At 33.7% G+C, this 23,064-nt stretch overlaps 2 protein-coding genes across 16 annotated transcripts in view; both read right to left on the reverse strand.

The window, feature by feature from the left end:
- Stacl (Stac-like) overlaps positions 1–23,064 on the reverse strand; it is a 116,345-nt gene that overhangs the window by 19,455 nt on the left and 73,826 nt on the right. For all 15 annotated transcript variants that reach the window (XM_053747195.2, XM_053747198.2, XM_053747196.2 and 12 more), the window contains 6 exons: positions 22,056–22,220; positions 19,451–19,531; positions 18,234–18,419; positions 17,662–17,787; positions 17,210–17,287; positions 14,476–14,544 (listed from right to left, as the gene is read on the reverse strand). In XM_053747195.2, the coding sequence (XP_053603170.1) occupies positions 14,476–14,544; positions 17,210–17,287; positions 17,662–17,787; positions 18,234–18,419; positions 19,451–19,531; positions 22,056–22,220 (705 nt within the window). The remainder of the gene's footprint in view (positions 1–14,475; positions 14,545–17,209; positions 17,288–17,661; positions 17,788–18,233; positions 18,420–19,450; positions 19,532–22,055; positions 22,221–23,064) is intronic.
- LOC128671070 (uncharacterized) lies at positions 7,656–11,505 on the reverse strand. Its single transcript, XM_053747208.2, has 2 exons — positions 11,341–11,505; positions 7,656–10,836 (listed from the first exon to the last, which is right to left on the reverse strand). The coding sequence occupies exon 2, from the start codon at positions 10,768–10,770 to the stop codon at positions 9,952–9,954; it is 819 nt and encodes a 272-aa protein (XP_053603183.1). The 5' UTR covers positions 10,771–10,836; positions 11,341–11,505; the 3' UTR covers positions 7,656–9,951.

The raw sequence follows: 23,064 nt of genomic DNA on the forward strand, positions 1-23,064 counted from the left end.
TATTAGTTGTTGATATCTGAGGGTCGAATGAAACACACAACGACTTTCTTGGAAATATTAATGGTGTTTTATGTCATTGCCTTCTCCATTTCACAATGCACTTAGGTAGATTTTAGTAACCTGAAAAAATGCTGTACCTGTTCCATACTTTAATAGAATCTCAGGAAACTGTTTGATGCAAATCAACTCATTTCCATACCTTTCATTCTACAAGCTTTCGACAACTCATAATCTTTGGACTTTTATTTTTTCGCATAATCGGCAGCAGAACCGAGAAGGTGGGTGGTGCGGGGTGGAATATTTTGGCTTATTTATCAAAGTTAAATCTTATTGAGAGAGCAAATTTACTGTTGTTTACCTAATGATAAATAGAGTTTGTGTAAATTTTGTTGGAAAAATTCTTTATTCAATTTAGGATGATATACATCACTTATTGATGTCAAAAAAATTACTTAAACTAAGTCTACTGCCGGCTTCCAAAGCGCAGGTGAAGAAGAAGCGGCGCAACAAACTTCACCGCAGCCTTATATATATATATATATATACAAAACGTACGTAATAATGTCATAAACGGATACAGTTCCCAACAAAAGACGTTCTAACTTTGGCCAACCGATGCCCGGGGACAGACAATTTATCTTTATTACGTAAGGCTCTAACAGTGTAATCACCAACTTTTTAAAATAAGTTTAAATTTTTCCGGACATGTATAATGTTGTCAAATATGTATTGAATATCTTTAAAAAAATCTTTAAGGGAATCTCTTCTCCTCAAACCATATATAGCACGGATTGCTCTTTTTTGTAAAATGAATAGTGTTAATGGTGCTAGCACTCCCCCAAAGTAGTATCCCATAGGACATTAAGCTATGAAAATAAAGTAAACTAATCTAGCAGTCGCCACGTCCGTCAGTTGTCTGATTCTCCAAACTGCGAATGCCGCGGAACTAAGCTTTTTAGATAGGCCATTAATATGAGCGTCCCATTGCAATTTGGAATCAAGGGTAATTCCTAAGAATTTGGTGTTTAGTACAAAATCTAAGCTTTCTCCATTCAGAGTCACGTCGACGTGAGCCTGCCTAACATTGGGAAGTGTAAATTTAATGCATTGGGTTTTATTTGCATTCAGCAATAAGTTATTAGCAGAAAACCAATTCGAAATGGTAGACAAAATACGATTTACATCATGAACATCTTCGCTATGGCGGTCTACTTTAAATATTAATTACGTGTCATCAGCTAACAGCAAGATGTCAGCCCGCTTTTCTACCATGTATGGCAGATCATTGACGTAAACTAAGAAGAGAAAGGGTCCTAGAATTGAGCCTTGTGGTACGCCAATTTTTACATTACAACCATTTGATTTAACGTTATTAATATCAACAGTTTGTAACCTATCTTTTAAGTAAGAAGCTATTAGCTCAATTGATTTAGAATCAAAACCATACTGACTAAGCTTTCGCAAAAGTGTTTCATGATCTACACAATCAAATGCTTTAGAAAGATCACAAAATAGTCCAATGGCATCCTGTGAGTCCTCCCACGCGTTGTAAATATGACTGACAAGAGCCACTCCCGCGTCAGTTGTACTTTTTACGGCAGTGAAGCCATATTGATGGCCGTGGAAAAGATTATGGGTCTTAAAATGATGAATTATTTCCTCGCTAGGAATTTTGGTAAGTTTCCAATTCCTTATTTGAACAGTTTTTCTTTATTAATAGCATTTTAAATAATTTTATTGGTAGTTTGTTTACATCCGGTTCGAAGGACTAAGTTTTAGAAAAATATTTGTGTTGGGTTTTTAAGGTAACAAAATATAACTATGAATTTTTAGGTAATAAACAACAATTAAATTAAATTAAAACTAATAAAAACAAATCATTAAAAATTGTATTAATAAGTATAATATAAAAAATGCCACTCCCTGCAATTCGTTACCGTGCGCAGAAGGCTGACAGCATTGCCACGTTGAATGGCCATGTTTAATCTATCATATTAGTTTCCTCGGTTCCCTCTTCAACCGTTAAGCATCGAACGGCATAGCATTCCCAAAGAAGGTTAACGTCAGGCTGGAGGCCGGTGATAAAATCACAGGCTATACTTCAAAATTGTACGTCTTACCGTTAACCGGAAGCGGAGATGAAATAGATGATCAAATCACCGAAATTTTGCAAATATATTGTCGTATATAATTTACTTTGCTTCATATTCTTCGTCAAGTCGACCATTCTTATTGCAACATGTAAATTTAATTGTTTTCTTAGCTTGGCTATTAATTTGTTGCAAAGGCGTGACGTCACGCCCTTTCCTAAGACGTAGTTTAACTTTAAATGGACGATAAGATTGATATTGAATAAGATTTCGACATTGTGACGTCAGATGGTAATTTAGAAAAAACTGATTTACTTAATAATATTTGATTGCTAAAAAAGTTATCAATGCATTTGGCAGAAGTGGCGGTAATACGGGTTGGTTCTGAAAAAGCATTTACTAAACCAAAACTTTTGAAAAGATTTTGAAATTTGATACTTTCTGTGGAGTCAATTTGAATGTCAATGTTAAAATCACCGCAAACAATTAACTTTTTTTTACTTTGTGAAGCTAGTATGAGAACATCTTCCATTATTTTTAAAAAATCTTTAAGTTTACTAATGGGTGGGCTGTACACACAAATAATAATATGGTCCTCAAGCTCAGCACAGGATACTTCAGTACAGCGCTCAAGCGAAAGTCTCACTATATATGTTCGCTCTTTACTGCGTAGACCATTTTTTACATAAATAACTAAACCGCCTCTAGTTGTAGACTTTCTCTTAAAGCAGCTTACAATATTATAGTTGTTTAAACTGATCATCACATCACTCTCTAAGATCCAATGCTCAGTTAAACATAAAATGTCAACATTAAGTTTTTCTAAAAACAATTCAACAATTAATTCCTTGCCGGGAAGGCCTTCTAGGTTTTGGTGTACTATTCTCAGTTCATATGAGCTTCCTGTTGTCTGATTATCTAGTTTAAATCTAATTTATCTACAGAGTTACCATCACAAAATATTGGCAATTCTGTAGAAGTCTCCTTATAAATAGTTTTTTGTTTACAATGTAAACTCGTCCAAAAATTAATAGTATAAGCTACCAATGTAGCAAGTTTCCGTCTATGAAACTTGGAGAAATATGTTCAACGATTACATTTACAATTGTTGAATAATGATTTTTTTAAGTACTTGACTAGAAAAAAGTTTTTGAATTGAAAGATTCCAGTGGATTACTACATTGGACATGAAACGATATGGTACGTGGTAAACAGTGTCGTAGTTACGGTAGAAATAAGGAAGATTATCACTGTGATAAATATGTTAATGTAGTGGACTAGTTAAATGAAAGATAAGACACCGAACTAGTTTTGGTATAGTTAGAGGTTATCTTAAGACTTCAACTATTGTGAACAAAAATCCATCAGTAAGTAGGTATAGGTACCTACACACCGAATCTGACGATTTTTTTTTACCTACTTAACTACAATTTTGTATGAAGAAGTACTAACTAATTCTAGATGAAGTATGCTTACCTACCTAAGTACTTACTTTACGTCTGATTTCACAAACTTTTCAAAAGATAAATTGAATCAATAATTATCATTGAAAATATACCTAAGTACCTTCAAGGTTAAGAAACATGAAATAAAAGGGAAATGTTTATTTCATTTCTCAATGAATATTTACATAAAAATGTTTACCAATTATTGTTACTTAAGTAAGGAACCACAAAATTTTTTTTTGGAGACTGGGTTTACCTCTAGGAATAATAGATAAATCTAGTGATAATTTAATATATTTATATATTATTGAATATAAGTATTAAGAATTTGAGTTGCTTTTGGTTTCAATCTAGCCTGATGGGAAGCAAAGATGAGGTCTAGGGGTGTTACATTACACGCAATTAAAAAAATCCTATTCACTCTTGCCTTGAAGATCCCTAAAATGTAGGATATGGGAAATATCGACGCGGGGGAGAGAATTCCAATTCTTAATAGGATCCAAATCGAGAGGTAGGTACTCGTACGATGTGGTGGAATGTCGACCACATAGGGTGCCTACAAAGGTATATAAATATATCTCTGTTGTAAAGACCAACCCAAAACTACAACAATATTTATATTTTAGTTCAAATATAATGTTCATAATGTCGTTATAATAATAACATAAGTTGTAACAAAATGTTATATTATTAAGTATATAACAAAATGAAATTATAATAGGTAAGTTAAGTATACAAGTAACATTTATTTTTATATATGTTTATAAAATAATTACTTCATGCTTGACCACCTTTTTCAGTTTCACACTGGCTATATTTATGAAGATAGGTTAGGTAGGTACGTGGTAGGTAGGTACAAATAGAACTTTCTACTTACAAACTTCATCAAGATAGAGCTCAATATTCGTGTCAAGTCCAAATAAAAGTACCAATAAAGCTTATCACTAACACAATTGATGACCACAGTCTAAGCCGCTGGCTTAGTTATCATTTAAATTGTTTAACGAAAGTACCTATCTTTTGTACACTATATTCTACTCTCTGAATAGGTACCTATACGTATTTTTATATAACTTGAATAAAACTAACATGAGTAACCATTGTTGTACAAACTGAATTCAAAAAATATTTTCTCGAGTTTTCCAACGTGTTTCCCAACACTACCCCACTAATATTATAAATGTGAAAGTTTGGATGGATTTATTATGTGTGAAGGTCTAATTTCTGAATGAAAAGAATTTCATTCCGCTGAACCCGTGTTTTAACATAAGTAATAGTATTCCTAAAAGTTGAACGCTTTTCAATCAATCACGCAAGGATGAGAATTTATGAGTTTTTATTAATAAATAAAGTATACCTTTTTCTAGTGTCATTTCAAAGAAACTTATGCTAAAAGTACCACCTAGCGTAAAGCAAAAGGTCAGTGTAATAAAGAGGACTAACTACTTAAAAGAAACTAGGTAGATATGTATTATGTATATGTATATGGTTTACATAAGTACATAACAGCTTTGAAGATATAGCTTTGACTTAGATATTTAATTACCTACTTAGATAACATTTATGAATCCCCATCTAAAAGACAGTATGATTTGAAATTCTTTTCTCATGTAGACGGGCATTGAACTCTTATTTACTTAGTTAACTTACAATGGATTTACCGTAGTCTAGACTAGTATCGTGGACATAATCTTTTATTCTGTAATACAAGACGATAAAAGCAACGAATAGAACAGAAACTACAGTGTCTTTCCACTTGGATCCATTCATCCACATGAGGTTGGTATCAATACGATTGAAAACTTTGCTAACCTGTAACATATAATTTAAATACTTTTAATTAAATACTTTTTAATCTTTATTAAATTTCACAAATTTAAATAAAAATATTAAAACTTTCATTCAAAGAAATCATAAACATATTGATGCTAAATATTTATAAGTATATTAATAAAATACGGAACCCCAAAAAGGCAGAAATAATTAGTAAAACTATAGAAAAATTGTAGGTAGGTATTAGGTATATAGGATGTCTCAAGACACCTACTTAAAAATCCAAAAAAGTACCTAACTAGTTAGTATTGTTGTTTAGTGAAAGTGATGAGTTATGATTTTTTTCTCATCATACTTATGTATTATTAGTATTATTAGGTAGGTACCTTATTCGGTGTAAAAAAATCTTTCTTCAATCTAACTTTACGAGCTAGACTTTCGTACCTCAAATAATATCGGCAGGATATAGGTACACGCAATTTAAAAGCGGGAAAGGATTAACCACGTGAAACGTAAAACGTGAGAGCCATCATGATTTTTTTTATAATTGCAAAAGTTTGAGTAACAATCGACTTACGTCATTAAAATAAACGTGCTCAAGGCGTTGTCTCGTTTTATTGGCTTTACTATACTCTGGAAGGCTGGACTGTCGCCGTACGCGCATCCTCTGCTCCCTTTCCATGGTCATCAGATCAGACTTCTGAGAGAGTACGAGGTAGTGCAAGCGATGAACCAAATCCATTATCTTGGACAATCGAAAATAAATACTGCAACCGTCGCGTTACTACAAAACGTGGGAAGACTAAAAGTCGTTGTAAAGAAGATTTTAAAAAATGTAGTCGAGACCGAAGTGGGTAAAGAAAATCACGTTTTATGAAATAGATCACATGATCGGTCCGTTAGTGCGGGCGGGCGCGAGGTGACTGGGCCGAGGCGCCGGATGTCGCGTGGCGGCGCTCTCCAGCGTCGCCCAGCAACCGTTGGCAAACAACACGCAAGAGATACATAGGCACAAGCACACTACATAGATTTATTAACAAGATATACCTACTTACTTTCTGTATACATTTATATTACCTATTAAGAAAGCTGACGTGTGTTACATTCCACGTAGTGACACCAATGAGAGCATTTGCTCTTGATGGTACAGAAGGTAAGGTAGGGACCAGGTATGGTAGGTATATGAATTGAATGAACGTAGGGTCTAGTAGATTACAAAAAGAGAAACCATTAAAAAAATCTTAAAATGTTGAAGATTCGGCTGTGATTTTACGCTTGTCTGAGTGGTCCGATTTCTAGGGCGAGACCACACGCCGAGGCTACGTAGGTACCTATATATAAATAAAAGCTATTAATGATTGGAGGAGGCTTCGATTTCTGTGTGAAATGATCTCCCAGACAATTGACTACCTACCGTAATACAATAATTAGGTACCAGTACGTACCTACCTACCATTTGCTTGGACGGCTTGAACATTTACGTCCAGCGATTTAGGGTTTGTTAAAAAGTGCGAATCTCTGCATACTGACATAAAAGCGTGGCATAGGTAGGTACTCTTTGACCGTAACATGGTCCCTTAACTTTGAGAACTAAAAAGCCATAGACTTATAATAACTAGGTAGGTAATTCATAAAATGGCTGCAAAATCGCGAAAAGGCTTCTTTTTAACTTTTAGTATGGGAAATGTTAGTCTTGGGAATTTTTGTCCAATGTCACGCGCCTTTTTAGAATGTAGACGTCGCTGGCAGTAATCCAAAGGCTGAAGCCGTTAAGATATACACACAGTGCTTCCTTCACCTACTTTATTAATATAGACATATTCTTGTTTTTTCTATTGTATTATTATGCTGACATTAGGTATTGTGTTTGCCAATTGTACCTAAACGCCATATAAAAGGCAACTAAATGCGAGTGGGAATTTTTATGCTCTGTGAACCCTTGAAATGCGGAACACACAAAGTCAAAATTCCCAGCTGTCCGGAAATTGCATAAAAACCTATCCAGAAATGAAGGTCTCTAACTTTTGGCTATTTCTAAGTCGGTACAGCTATTCTGACCCGCGCGCCCCCTTTCTAAATCTATGATTGTGACCGTTTGCCATCATGTCAAGTGACTACTATCGGTAAACAGTTTGCCAAACTTCGTCGGTTTGGACATATATAGACTTTGCCTTGTGGCAAAGCTCACATACTACGCAATGTACGTTCATTTGCGTCGGCATCTAAGTTCGTCGATAGTGTAAAGGAACCATACTAACACTGGGCACGGGTGACTTCTGAAATACGAAAGGATGTCTGTCTTGCTGACGTGTCCGCAGTGTTTGGGATCAAAAGAGAAAGCCAAAACTAAGTTCACGGTAATTTATTAATAAGGTGGACAAAACCATCCGGTACAATCTCACATATATAAATAAATATTTTCCAAGTTATTACCAGTCCAAAAACCTACAAGTATATTCGGAAAAACCACCATTTTGAGCTTATAACCATCTTATAACAATGAAAAATATGTAAATATAGGCAAACCTCTATCAACAACAATAAATTGCTTATACTTATTTCCTATCTATTACATACGAGTACATAGTAAACACTTGTGCACCGCTGATAATAACTAATATCGGACAGACTTCATTGCATAAAGTAGGAACATTATGAATCAAAAAAGTTAGGGGAAAATACGTATCAGAACATCAGAAAATGTGTAAAATTTTCCTTAATTTAAGGGTTAAACGATATTACAGGGCTATTTCCAGTGATGTTTGCTTTCGATTATTCTCAATATGCCCTAAACAATCAATGGGCCACTATCCAAGGCGACTGCAACGCCCACGGCATCGCTGCCGCCGACCATGATAAGAAATAACTGTCAAGTTTACCATGATATTATAATTTAATGAAAATACTTAAAACCTCAAAATGTAACACGAAATTAATACGTTAGATTGATTTGCTTAGAAAGCTGTTGTCCTTTGAATAAGTACATTATTTTTATTTAAACAAATCAAAAATGTATTATTAACTTACAAAATGAAATGTAATAAATTGACTGGTATTGTTATGGTGATAATTACAATTTTAATATAGTTGAAAAATGTGTACTCAAACACCAATTCGTTCAAAATTAGTATAAAAATATATATAATTCATTAATAAGTCTATTTGAGTGATTGGTACACATTATTATTTTGTGCGGATATAGTAAAATGAATAGCAAATAATGCTTTCATTATGTTACCTTTGACTTTACTTTTATTCACAAATAAATTAATGATCAATGACTGTACTGAAAACGAAAACATTTTATTTTATTCAATACTGGATTAACAATGATATCTGATTCTTTTTTAAATTTAATAAAATTACTTAATTTTTAGCAACAATCTTATAATTTTGAAAATACCTTTAACAATCGGTTTAAGTATTATATTTTCCTAATGTATTTATTATGCTTATTTTATTTAATAGTATAACATAATTGAACACGATTTTATTATCCACATTGATATGCATTCACATTGCTATTATTAATTTCAAATACACCTACACTTGAATAGTAAATTTGACAGTCTAAAAATGTATTTCATGATATTTAGATGACTACATAATTAAACAAACAATCCCAACCTTGGTTAACTTATTCATTTAGCGTCACAGGTCTGATTCTACGAGAGAATTTAATAACATAATATCTGTTTTATTAATTTTTCTCTTCTCACATGATTAGTATCAAATCTACAGATTTTTTCTAATAAAGCTAAATTCATTCAACCAAATTGTAGATAAAATACCACAAAAAATTACAGAAGTACAGATATACAAAAATTTAATTATGCTATTCTTCTTTGCGTTTCAATGGCAAATCAACACTCTATTTGGTCCTACCTAAATATATTCTTGCCAGAAACAATGCTCCCTGCAACATTGTAATAATTAACAATAAAGAAAATTCAAACATTCTCAATTGCTTCTATACAAGGGGATATACCAAGAACAGCATTTGGGAGCAACTATCTTTCTAAAAATTTCTGGGGGCAACTAATCTGGATATAACAATACTCTATAATTTAGTCATTTTACAAAATCAGTAACCTAACAGTAAAAATTCAGGGTTCACAATGAAAATACCAAAATGTGTTTGACCTCTAAATTTCATATGCCAACACAAGATCAATACAAAGTAGATAAAACAGTGCATTTTAAGTCTTGAAGACCTGACTGTATATAATTATACATCAAAAAGCAATGTATGGTCTATTACTACCACTTTACACATAGACTAATGACAAGTTATTATTTTAACAGATCTTTATTTAAAATCTGTACTAAACTGTAAAAATGAGACTACTCAAAGCAGTTAACTTGATACAACAGCCAATTACTTAATTACAAACAAACTATTTGACACTCGCTGAGCTATATAAATTTTGCAGTAATTAACAGCAACAAATGGTAACAAAACAAAATATTATTGACACAAACTTATCTTAGTTAAATTGAGTGAGTTTTCACATGTCTATTAGTAGTAGGTACTTTTTATGTAAATTAGCTTAAATAACTAAGATAAGTTATTATTTACATATAAAAATAACTGTACATAGGTCATTTACTTATACCATTTTCAACATTGTACTAGCAATTTCTTACTGTGATGCCTCAGTAATTTTGGACTTTACATTCAATTGCCCAAGTTGCCCCAACATAAGAACAGTGTTGATCAAGTTTTCTGAATAAATACGTTGATTGGTTTCCATTCGTCTTAATTTTTGAACAATATACTTGGAAAAAAACTCCAACTCATTCTCATGTCCTGGATTAGGAGAAATGGCTTTTGGAAGCACATCATCAAAACTTCTCTTACGTTTATTATTTTTTGGGCTTGAGGGGAGTGATGAATTCTTTGGTCTGCGTTTTGATGTATTACCGGAATCCCCATTACTGCTTCCACTATTAACAAAAGCCAAATTTAAATCCTCACCCAAATCATTTGCTTCTTCCTCATTTAATTGAATGGTTAAGTCATCTGGGACAGTGACCATAGGTACATGATTGTCAGAAAACAATGGAGAAGGTAAGAAGGATACACGTTTACGGACTTTCACTCCTGATGATTTTGGTTTCATTGCAGTTGTGTCTTCGGCTGAAGCGGCAACAGTATGACGTCGTTTTGTTTTTGTTGATTCTGTGTTATGTAAACGACTACCTGTTGTTTTACTGCTCCAGAAGTTTACCTTTATCTTGGGCTTAGGCTTTAATTTTTGTTCTACTTTAGGTTTTGTTGACACTGTCGGGAATTTGTACCGCACTTCATCATCTTCAACTTTTGACTTGTCAACTTTTTTCACAATCTTTGTAGGGGACTTATTGCCATTATTAAAATAATCAAGGTTTATTTTGTATCGAATATTATCATCATCTGAAGGATAACCATTTTTTTTCAAGGATTTATCTGATGTCTTCATTATTTAATTTTTAGTTTTGCACTTCAATTGATTTATGAAAATAAATTGTATAGATTTGTATAGCACCTGAAAATAAAAATATGTGTTATTGAAGTAAAGTACTTTTTCTAAGTATTCAGACAGACTGTTCTGTTCCCTGACTACAATAGGTGCTACCTTCTCCTACAGGAAATGTAAACATCAAACATTTCCCGCCCAAAATGCGAAAATAGATATGGATTTATTCTTGCAAAATGACATAAGTTGGGGAATAATTTCTTATCAATCATTCATGGAAGCACAACGTATTATTTATTGTATTGTAAATAGTGAAACATAATTACTGTCACACAATATTTTAGAGATAAAACATTTTGAGGTTATACGAGTTATCCCTTGAAATGTAACAATACTCCAAGGTCTAAAAGGTTAAATAGTAATTTGTTGTCACTTATATATATTTTGGTCATATATTTACTACAACTATGTGATACTGAGCTATGTTTTCATTAGAAATATGTCTCGTCACCACTGATTGGAAAAATATCATTAGCATTATATAATATAAATATTAGAAATAATATATCTTACCTTCACAAGTTTAAAGTTTAATTTATAACTAAAAATTTCACTTTTCGCCACATGAAGTGCGATAAATAAATAAAACGAATATAAACACGACACGCACAGTTCACCAAGCAATTTTCATGACGCAAAGTAGTTCTAATTTTATCCGCAAGTGGCAGTACTGCAGCTGGCAGCGGGCGCAGCTGCGCGGCCGGCCGCTGTGATGAGTGCGCGGGAAACCTAATTCCGGGAACGTTCCGTTCACATTAAATTTGAATAAAAATATATTATAAAAATATAACATTTAACCTAAGAACTTCTTAGGCTATACCTATAAATAGGAAAAGAATCAATGGAGTGCGTTAGGCAGAGTCTGGCTCTAAAACACAGATATATGAATATTCAATGTAATGTGTGCTAAAAAGGTAGTAGAAATGGAGGAGACGGACATGCTGTGCTTATGTACCAAGTACCGAACCCACTAAAGTGGGATCTAAAGGCGTTAAGGCGGATGAAAAATACTGACTGATGGTTAATTAATTTAAGCCCGGTAGAAATAGAGTTTGAACCAGAATAAATCGAATATGTATGTAAACGAAACGCATATAATATAACCTACGTCTCACTGAGAGCTCAGCACTCATTTTAAGTGTGATAATGATGTGGTTATTGCTAACACTATCAACTAACATTTTTATTCAAGTCGCCTAAAGGCTTCTGACATAACTTTCACAACTACCTACCGCCAACTAGCAAAGTCTAGTACTAGTCGCATACGGCATACATAGGTACTAGTGAACTAAACTGTCCACCAATGCGCAGGTTTCCTCACGATGTTTTCGTCACCGGAAGCAAGTGGCAGTCGATGAAAACTAACTATACATACATGAGTCAGATTGGTATACAAACTCATGTGGCACGAGTAGACTGAGTCTGCTAGTGTTAGGTATTGTTTGAAGTTTTAATCCCTAACTCTTTTAATTTCATAACCGTGACATAGTAGACACACTCCAGGACTTCTGCCTGAGCTGGTACGGCCACATCTTTGAAAAACCGGCAAATACGTAAGGATCAAATTTTTGATCAAATTTTGTGGTTGAACTCGTAAAGTAATTACCTTCATAGTACATATTATGAATGAGCTCCCTGCTCACTACCGCCACCGCCGTTTTTAGGGTCCCATACAAAAAATAGGATCACTTGTGTGTCTGACTGTCCGTCCATGTGTCAAACCCGATTTCCATACAATTTCTGAGTTCTATCGACGGAAGTTAAAACGACAATGCTGCTTATGACAATAAGTTTAGTTGTTACAATACATGCATTTATTGCGACAACTAGAATTTTTGTGTAATTGAAATTTTATTACACTGAAGTGGGACTAAGCTGGACGCGTCGTCGCCGCATGCGTTAGATGAGATGTTAATAATGATAGACCCTAGATCTAGATAGATTGAAATATTTGCAACTGATATTTACAATGAAATGTATATATGGTAAATAATTTCTTAAAGACGACTATTAATTTAGGGACCAAGGATAGACAAGTTGGGGAAGGCTTTTGCTTAGAAGTTAGATTGAATACAATATTTTTGGTAGGTAGGCTGGGATAGCTCCTAGAACTACGATCCAAACCCAAGAATATCAATTCTGTCGAAAAGTAGAGTATTACGTTACCTTTATACCTATAATTAAATTAAATATACCAATTTTATAGTACCAACTTAAGAACCTAGATAAAGTATCACTCTTCGTGATCCATGTTAAGTAGCTAATCAAGATTATATATTTTATTACCTACTAAGATATCTTGAATGAAATAGGTAGATTACGGGTACTTACCATGTGATTTTTCATCGATATCCAGCCCATCTTGGCTCGGTACTTAATTTTTCGTTTGTTATCCGTGATTAGAGTATTTATTTCCACGGTTTAATTGAATAATCGGACGGAAATATGCGAATAGATTATTTCAGCAATTTTTCAAAGGCTGAGAGATCTAGGCGACACAAATACGAGGTTATGTCGGTCCACGAGATCGGCTCTCGGACTGAGTCGGATGCTGTGCGCAATGCGACACTGCTCACATCAAAACACAATTTATTAACAGTGCAACACAAACTTGAATTATTGAATGCGATGAATTTCAAAATAAATATAGGTGGTTCATTCTAGTCAAATTTAAAGAAAAAGAAGGATAAATTAATTTTTGTTCTTAGGTAATTTATAACCAAAGGGAGTTGAAAGAATGTAGAATGTGAAATAAGTATGCACTCTAAAGCAATCATGAAATAATTCAACAGTATTGGGTATACCTACTTCAACAGAACAATTGAAAGTATTTATAAAAAATTACCCTTCTAAACTTACCTTCACGGTCCTGTAAGTATTAGAAAACGGAACGGAGGGAATATTTAAAATATTGATTTGCGCTAGCGTCTAACCCGCATGTGCAGAATGTATAGAGCAACTAGAACCCTGGAGCCGACCCTTGGCCAATAGGGCACAGTCTTGGTGTAGATAATGACAGGTGTTGTTTACATACACTCTAAAGAAGAGCTCCTCGTTTCTATATAAGTTCAAGGTGTCAACTAACAACAGTTCTTTTCACACGAATGTCATACCTATGTTTGTTTTGGTATGTATATCTGTTTTAAGTGCCTGCAACGTTATTTCTTTTAATTTATGTAGGTATAACTTAGTTATTAGTTAGAAAGGTAGATTTTGAAATAAAGAAAATTAAAGATTAACGTCAGATCAATCAACCAGATAAATATTATGTTGTATTTTAGAAATCGTAGGAAAACCTAATTATCATTATCTCACAGTGACATTAATTAACCAACTCATAATAATCAAGGCTCATAAGTAACTACTTGAGAATACTCTATTATAGTTGCTAGAATTGCACTTCCTTAGAAACTAAATACTAAGATTTCAGTATCTAAATACGTAGCTGAATTAAGGCGGGCGGCCGGTTGCAAAATGTTCAAGATTTTAATGTTTACTTTTACGCTGTCCCTAGGCTTCGCAACGTCACAGCTCCGAATGCAAGCGAAAAAATGAGAGTGTGTAACACAGATTCTCTAGTCAATTCAATAACGAACTTTGTAGAGATATTTCATTCTAAATCAAATAAAAGTTAAGAACTAAACTTACTTGTGCTCGAACTGCTGCAAGATGTAACTGAGTGGCTCTGTAGTCGTACTTCTTGATAGATATGTCCTCCTGCACAAAAACACTTATGTAACTAAAAATATCACACAAATTACAGTTTTTATGACAACATAAAAATATAATAGGTATCTTGTATTAATATTATGTTATACAACAATCTTCTATTATATTTCCGCCATAAACTTCGTTATGAATTACTTTACTATCTTTTTATTGACATTGTTGCATGACACTATTACAAACTTTATGATGTCAGAAATATTTATTGTTATATTTATTTATAATATTTGATTTAGATGATATGAGAATTCGAAAAGAAATTCTCTAGAAAACTGCCGTGAGTGCAAAAATAATACCTACGCAATGTTATTTTGGGGAAAATGGATATAAACTCTTCGCAGATAGGTGGCTCTGCACTGAACATTCAAGCGCTGTAACGAACTGTGTTTTAGCGGGCTTTACACAGATGTCGCTTGATGTCACAAAATGCATACAATAAAAGCTATTAGATACATTATTGCGATACAGTTTGCCGAATTCTGGCAAACTCGGTATACGTACACTGCTGGTTTGTCTTGCAGTACTTAAATACTTTTGATACAAACTATGCAATATCATAGCATTTGACTGAGTTCTACGATGTACAAATGAACGAACATTGTGAAATTTATATGGGAGCTTTTATTTACCGCGAGGAAAAATCAGCAATGTATGACGCATCTACGAGAAACATGGAGTACTTAAACAAAACATTAAATTACTATTGCACTATAATTATCACATTGACGTTCTCACAGTCTACTAAGTAACACATTATTTTATTCGTTGGTATTTTACAACATTAGTTTAAATTTTATACATAAGCATTGTTATTTTTGTTTTACTTTATCTACAATTTAACTAATTTCGAAATTAAAATCTTACAACATCTCACACTAAAAGCATAACAGATAGGTACTTACAGAATACTGATCGTAAATTTAATAAATATCAAACGAACTAGCATTTGCCCGGGTCTCTGCCCCTGGGGATTTCAGGAGACATAACCTAATCTCTCTGTTTTCGTCATAAAAACTTCTATATACAATATAAATTTAGTTTATCGAGGGTGTCAAGAGCTTGAACGAGTGGATAACGTGAATGGTGATTTGGTCGAATTAAGATAAAGAGAAAGCATTTCTTTCTAAACCGCTTGGCCATCTAAGGCCACATCTAGGATACCGTGGGCGGAGCTGCGGGTAACACCTATCATAAGTATTATATATTGCAATGGTCAATATTCTCAACATACTTACATATTTTGTATTAGTTCTGTAGGTATATAAAAATGTATTACTTAGATTAATCTAATACTAAGGTTCCATTTTACCTCTTGAGATACGGAACTTTTAAAAGTGAATAAATAAAAAATATTGGAAGCAGTCAATGATTCCGATTGAAAGAGTTTATTTTTTATTTGAATAAACCTGAAAGCAAACCAGGCGTAAAATTTTAATGATACTGTGCCGGTAAGCATTGCTTGGGTTTCACAACTTAAAATTTGAATCAACGTGATTTCCCACACGTCGATTGAACGTTTCGAACCTCGGTAGTCGCATCCATTATTTTGATGCCCAGCATTGTAATATACTGATTGGTTTATATAAGCAATTCATAAGCTTCTCCTATTTATATGGAGAGTTGTTTTCTACCTATCTGTGAGATAAATATCACAAAGTTACTACCTATAATATTTATGTTGAAAACTCATCCGTTAGGGTTTTGTAATGAGTGTATGAATCAAAAGGTCAATTTAGTGCTATTGTTACTTGTATTTTTCACAATATAACAAATAAAATATTTTTTTTCAAAAGAGTGTCAAGTTTTATATCAAAAATAAATATTATAGTCATATCTGGGAATTGTGTGTAAAAAAATAGCTCAAACAAACTGTGTTTTTTGTCGCGTGACTCGTAATTATATTCCTTCACGCGATGTATCCTATTCACCTGTACCGTATGTACTTTCCTTGTCGCATATTCTTTGGCCTGGAAAGCATCGTGTCATTTGATTCAGTGAATAAATAAGGTTGAGTGCTGCTATAGTATCTTATATAATCTGTGGGTGAGGTGTTTCGCTACGCAACTGTCACAGCGCAATCAATTCAAACTTTTATTTCAGATTGAATTAATTATTTTTTGTTGATAACAATTATTAATTGATAACAAAATTGTTATTGACAATTTTTTTAACTCTGCAGTGAGTACTAAATCTCTTAGTTTAGAAATTTACGACACATTCAGAAATATTTATTGCCCCAATAATAACATACTATCGGATTAAGAGCATTAGTAAAAATAAACAGAAAAACACTCAATGCATCTGAATGTGATAGAATATTAGTAGTTACCTATAGCTCTAAGGTACATTAATTTTAACCGGCATTATTACTTATGCCATTATTAATTACTTAATCACGGTCCTTTGGCCTCAACATTGTGTGTATTCTTGGGATTAAATGAGCTGTCAGGAGCAGATATTGGGCCATACGGATCGTACCCGATGGCTTCGTGTAGTTTGTTCACCTTAGAGAAATAAATTTGTCGTTGATGAGGGAGGAGACCCAGATTGCTGAAACTTTATTAGTTTGGTAATGTATTTACGCTACCAACTTCCTGAACAAAATGTACGAAAAATGTACATATTTTTGTCACATCGTAAGTGAGTCAAAACTTACCTGGACCTCATTGACTTTATTGTAGAGGTTTCCTTCCAATCCACGATTTTGAAGTCGAACAAGGGAATCGAGACTATCCTGTAAAAAAACGAGTTTAAATCCTTACTCATATTACTTAATAATATAAATACGGAACTAATCATAAAAAGTCGAAACATTTATTCAGAAATAAGACCTTCACAGACCCTTCTTCACGTCGAATTAAATTAAATAATATTTATCAAAGCTACAACTGTTCCTGGAATTTCAGATTAACAAGACGAATTGCCCGTGGGATGGTTCTCATCCTGCCAGAAGGGCACGATTATTATTTTGTATCTTTTTTCCCAGTACTAGTAATAAAATAAGAAAGTGTACAGGTCATATGCTGCAGTGATCACTTATACAGGTGTACCTCAAGACTGCTTGCTTGTTCAGCAGCCTATATAAAAAGTTGATACACAGGTAGGTACCTGTAATTGCTTGATCTGTAACTCTAGATCCTGCGCGTCTTTTCGAAGCTGTTCGTAGCTCAGGCGGGCCTGAGGACCCATCCGATCTAACAGGATCTCCCCGCGAAGAACCGGAGGCATGCTTTCCTGTAACAATGACGCATGATTAATATATCTAAATTTAAAATCAATGCTGCTTTCGCTGCAACATAAAATTAAGCAACATTCCTACAAAAAATTTGCAAAGAATTGTATAGTACCTATATCCCTTTATTCTTACTTTTACTTCATTATGGCTGAAGGTCATATCATAGATAGAAACACGTTTTACTGGAGTGTGTTTGAGTTAAGTTGAACAACTACAACATGAATTGCAATATATGATTTAAAACTGGACTTGCTAGTTTAGAAATGAAAAATAAATTACTACGGGCATATCAGGGGGCGGTCAGAGAAGGTCATCCGGTTTTGGCGGGTAGAGTGGTAAAAATAACCTCCAGGGAGGTTTCATCGCAGGCTGGTTGGTCAGCAGAGTCAGAGATTGTGTCAAGTTGATGCTGGTCTTGCTAGTGTACAAATGGAATAAAAATTACCGCAGGCACATCAAGAGGCGGGTCGTCCGGTTCAGGCGGGTAGGGTGGCAGGAACAGCCTCCGGGGCGGCTTCATCGCCGGCTGGTTGGTCAGTAGCGTTCTCGCCAAGTGCGCCAGATCCGCTGTGCTTGAGACCGCCCGTGCTTGCGCGCAGAGCGACTCGTAGCGGCGTAGTTGGTTATTCGACTGTTGAATTGGCAACGTGTAAATTATAATATAAACAATTATCAAGAAATGGATTGGTATAATAAGTTTAATATCTAAGTTTTATATACTTGTTATTGACTCTAGGATCATACCTCGATCATACATTATAAAATACTTCCAGTACCTTGGTATTTGAATTAATGAAAATTTATCGATTCATGTGACCAAGACGCATATGACGCAACCCTCCTTGGGAATACTATTTTGCTTATCAGCTGCCTTGTATCCCTCAGTCGCCTCGTACGACGTCCACGGGATGATAAGGAGTGGTACTATTCTAACCAATAGAGTGAAACCACACGCCATATGATTCGATCAAAACAAGTGTAATAAAAATTTAATTACATATGATAACATTTTTTCCAGATTTGATTACGATTTCGCTTTGGTAAGTGTGTCTTTTGAACGATTTGATTGCCGGAGGCATTGAGTCACATGAAAGAATTTTTTGCCATGTCCCTATTATTATTGCCATCGCAACAAAGGAAATTAACTGAAAAAAAAACTTTTAAAATCCTACATATTTTTAAAAGCTTTTTCTGGTTGGGGCACGTTATTAACATGTAAATTGGCAGAAATATATTACGGACGTTATACTTCTATGCAAATGACCTCACAAATAGACGAGTTCTTTAAAAAAGTTATATAATTTTACTCTAAGATATTTATGGTTCCCGAGAGATACGACTCGTATGCGACACAACTCAAGTAAACAAACCTAAATACGGCTTTTATTTTCAGGAAAGAAATGGAATTAACATTGTTATCTTGGAAATCTATTGCCGCTGTGATCTTAAAGGTATTATGGAAAACCATCTATTTAAAACAGCTGTACTAAATTTTTTTTATTATATTAGAATGAAATCAACTTTAAACAAAATTTTAATTATTTAACCTTTAATTAAATTCATTCATTCATTGTTTATACATATGATCTCTGCTCTAGTGGGGTCTTTGACTACCTACTAAACTGGTTTGTAGACGTTATCATATAATGTGATAGGCCGTACCTTATCGGTGATAATCTCACCCCCCTGGCAGATAGCGTCGCTCACCGCCGTCGTCACGTCGGTCAAAATTTCTTCTAGTTCCTGAAAAAAAAAAAACGTTCGAAAAAGGTTTTGATAATGGATTGAAGGTTTTGTTTTTGCCACATTTTTTTTAACTCTAGATTATACAAGTCGAGCTATACGAAATGACGTAGTGACCTGTTTCAACCTTTCCTAACATCCACTCACTCTAGATTCATGTTTTCATTTACAGATCACTATCTATTTCTTCTCTTAAATCTACCTGTAGACCGAGATTTAACTATTTTTCTACTTAAATCTACCTACGTTGGAATTGGAATCTTAAATACACAAACTCACAAATAGGTTGGATTAATTCTTTTATTGTATCAGTGTTTTTCTACGTTGGGTGTTGGTGCGGCTTACCTAAAATACTCGAAATGCTAACAAAAGACAAATGTTTTCTATTTATTTGTTTAACGCTTATTTTTTTACCTCTTTTAACTGGAAGCATCTTAAAATATTTTAATAGAATGAAGAAATCCTCTGCAAACATAAATTAGACAGCTATTTATAAAGTAAACAGTTACACATGATGGATGCTGAATCTTGTTAGTTCGGATTTCAAAATGTACACGAAAATGGATGCCACTTATTTTGGCGGTAACACTATAGTGATTTATCTGTTGAGGTCGGAGATTACGCGATGTGTCAAGTGGAATTCTTTTGGGACTCATTCAATTTCGCTCTGAACATTTCCTATGTATTATTTTCCGGGAAAATTGAGAACGGAATGTGATTTCAAAAGTGTGAGAAGCATGTTCGATGTGATTGTGAGTATTGGTCGGGAACGACTAAGGTGGTGTCAAGAAATATATTGTTATCGTTTATAAAAAATAAGAGATTATTTTAATGCTTTATTAATCTTAGAATAAATAAATAAATAGATTCAGTAAGTCATGAATACACACAGTTTTAATAGTTCATTAATAGGGCGATACCCTAAACACAACGCCTTAAACACAACGCCTATTACTTACTAAAATACCTACTTAATACAACTTTCAGAATAGCTTTAGCTTTTAAAGAATCTTACTTAAAGACTTTATGAATGTGTTGTCCAAATCTCTCTAGTCCTAGTTTTACTTTTACATCTAAGTTTTTAAGGCACTCCAGTTTTGTTCGTGTAGATTTCATTTCAGATTTAGTTTCCAAGCAAAGTTAGATGAATGTTTTAGCATATAAAGCTAGTTCGGAACATCTAGTTAGACATTATTTACTGGATCAGGAATAAGTTCTCTCATTTACAGTCTGTGAATTTATTAACAAACTTATTTCTGAAATAAATTAATTTATATTTCTCTCACAATTTGCTTTTGCTTGAATTTTGTGTTACGGAAATAGCTACATCAATGAGTTGATGTAAAGCGAGCAAAAGTCAAAGAATATTACATTTGAACGTTAATTTTATTTAGGAAAATAGGTAAATAAAATAGGTTCGTATATTTACCTGTGTTTGTTCGCCCCGGGTTCGAGTAAGTCATAGTTGGAAGAGTTACTCGTGCGAAATGAAATTAGGAATATTTGCACAATAGGATATGTTAAATAAGCCTGTGAAATCGCAAAGATTTTGATAGGTATATCGGTTAAAATGCCTATTTTTACTATAATTCATGAAAAAACAGCAACATTACGATGTACTTATTCATACTTAAATGACGCTACTAGCGCTGCTAGTGCTATGGTCAAAATAATTTTTTTGTAAAGCAAAGTATAGACGAACAAGCGTGAGAATTGCGAGAATTGCAGCAAGGATTCGCATTCGAATTTTTGATAAGCGATAGACACTTTTCATTCCAATGTCGAACTTATTCGGGAATATCGATAATACCGCGATCACACAGATTTATATATTACTTGGGTTCGAAATCTGTACTCGATCGCGAAGAATCGAGAAACAATGCATACACAATTGTTATTCGGTACTGAGATGCATCTCAGTACCATATAACAATTGTGATATGTAATGAATAAATTATGATAGTATACCTAGTGACGTCGAATTACGTTGGAATAAAGTCTCTTTCATGCACTATATAGTCTTTAAAGCAACTCACGTACTACTTACAGACAATTACGTTATAGATACTCATCAAGTAGTTGCGTTGCGAAGTGTTAGAAGGTTTCCCCTAAGTCGTAAATAGTCAAGTTTCGTGTTTCAAGTTTGGGTTTGTTCGAATCGTAACTGATCACATGTAGAAACTTTTCTGAAAACTTTTTGTTCGGTACCTATATTAGACTTGCAAAAAACTGATTTTTTATTGATAAATAAAGCAGTAACTGAGTTAAACAATGAAGCTAAAAATTACTGTGATTGATTTAAAGGTGAACGTACGCACATATAGCACTAATTCAATTCACTGTCTGTTTGTTTAACATAAACCGCTTACTTTGAGTGAAATAGGACATTAAAGGACCCTGCAGTTAGAATTAGAATTTAAACATATGGCCTTGTTAGAACTCATGATAACTGGGTTCGTTTTGTCAAGTTCATTGTATCTTAATCAAGACATAAATATTTTACTTAGAAATTTATATTATGTACCTGTAGAATGGTAGGCAGCGTGTGCTTGTGATACTGGTCCAGCATAGCGTTGGTAGCGGTGAGTTGCTGTACGTAGGTGTTGTGGGAGTCGTAGTAGGTGGCCAGGGCAGCCGGACTCGGGTTGCTGCAGTAGTTAAGGAACGCCGTGCGGTAGTCTTGACGAGTCTGGAATTATTGTTATTTTATTTAGATTTTCTTGTGAAGGGTGGTAAGTATATTTCATTTGATTAAAATTCATAATTCTATTTGGCATGCTATAACGTCTTTTCACTTTTTTTTCTGATTGTTATAGATGTATATTTGTAATTTTCCTCTATGGTATCCTCTAGCTAGGTATATTGCCATAAATACCTATATGAATCAAAATTAACAAAACGTCTATTAACTTCTGATTAATGGGTATAATTACGTATACAAGCATTCTAGTTCTGAAATTGCAGCAGGCCTAAATATTTTAAACCAAATATCAACTTCTTTTATTTAAAATAACAAGACTCTATTCAAGCTAGAAACCATGTATCATCGAATAGCATGGCATTCGAATACAAAGTCGGAAAACAAAAATAGTCTACTGGGATCCGAATGTGGAATATAGAACTTTGAAGTCAGATTTCTTAGAAGTTTCTAAAGAAAGATCTCTGAATAAGTTTGTTTAAATCTAGGGCATAGCAATAAAGTTAAGGTAAGTAGGTATGTCACATTTTATACATGATCCTGGCTAAAATAAAAGATGTACTAGATATAATTATCACATAAGTTTTTTGCTAAAACTTTATTAATGAATTTTCACAGTGAAGGGATCCGTAATCCCAATTTGATTCATCTCAGACATAAATCTCAGACTAAAATTTGAAGTCCCTGTACGAGAACTTAGGTTAAAAATAACACCTTACAAATGCCATTTGCGCAGAGTAGGGTTCCAACGTTATATAAATTTTAGTACTACTCTAGTCCTTTTAATTACAGGTTAAGTTTATCGTTCCAATCCCATAAAAATGTTATGAATCCT

Source organism: Plodia interpunctella, chromosome 6, assembly GCF_027563975.2.
Source record: "Plodia interpunctella isolate USDA-ARS_2022_Savannah chromosome 6, ilPloInte3.2, whole genome shotgun sequence".
Lineage (NCBI taxonomy): Eukaryota > Metazoa > Arthropoda > Insecta > Lepidoptera > Pyralidae > Plodia > Plodia interpunctella.

Bases quoted from the DNA above. Each gene is read 5' to 3' on its own strand.
- LOC128671070 (XM_053747208.2), bottom strand. From the start codon at position 10,770: ATGAAGACATCAGATAAATCCTTGAAAAAAAATGGTTATCCTTCAGAT.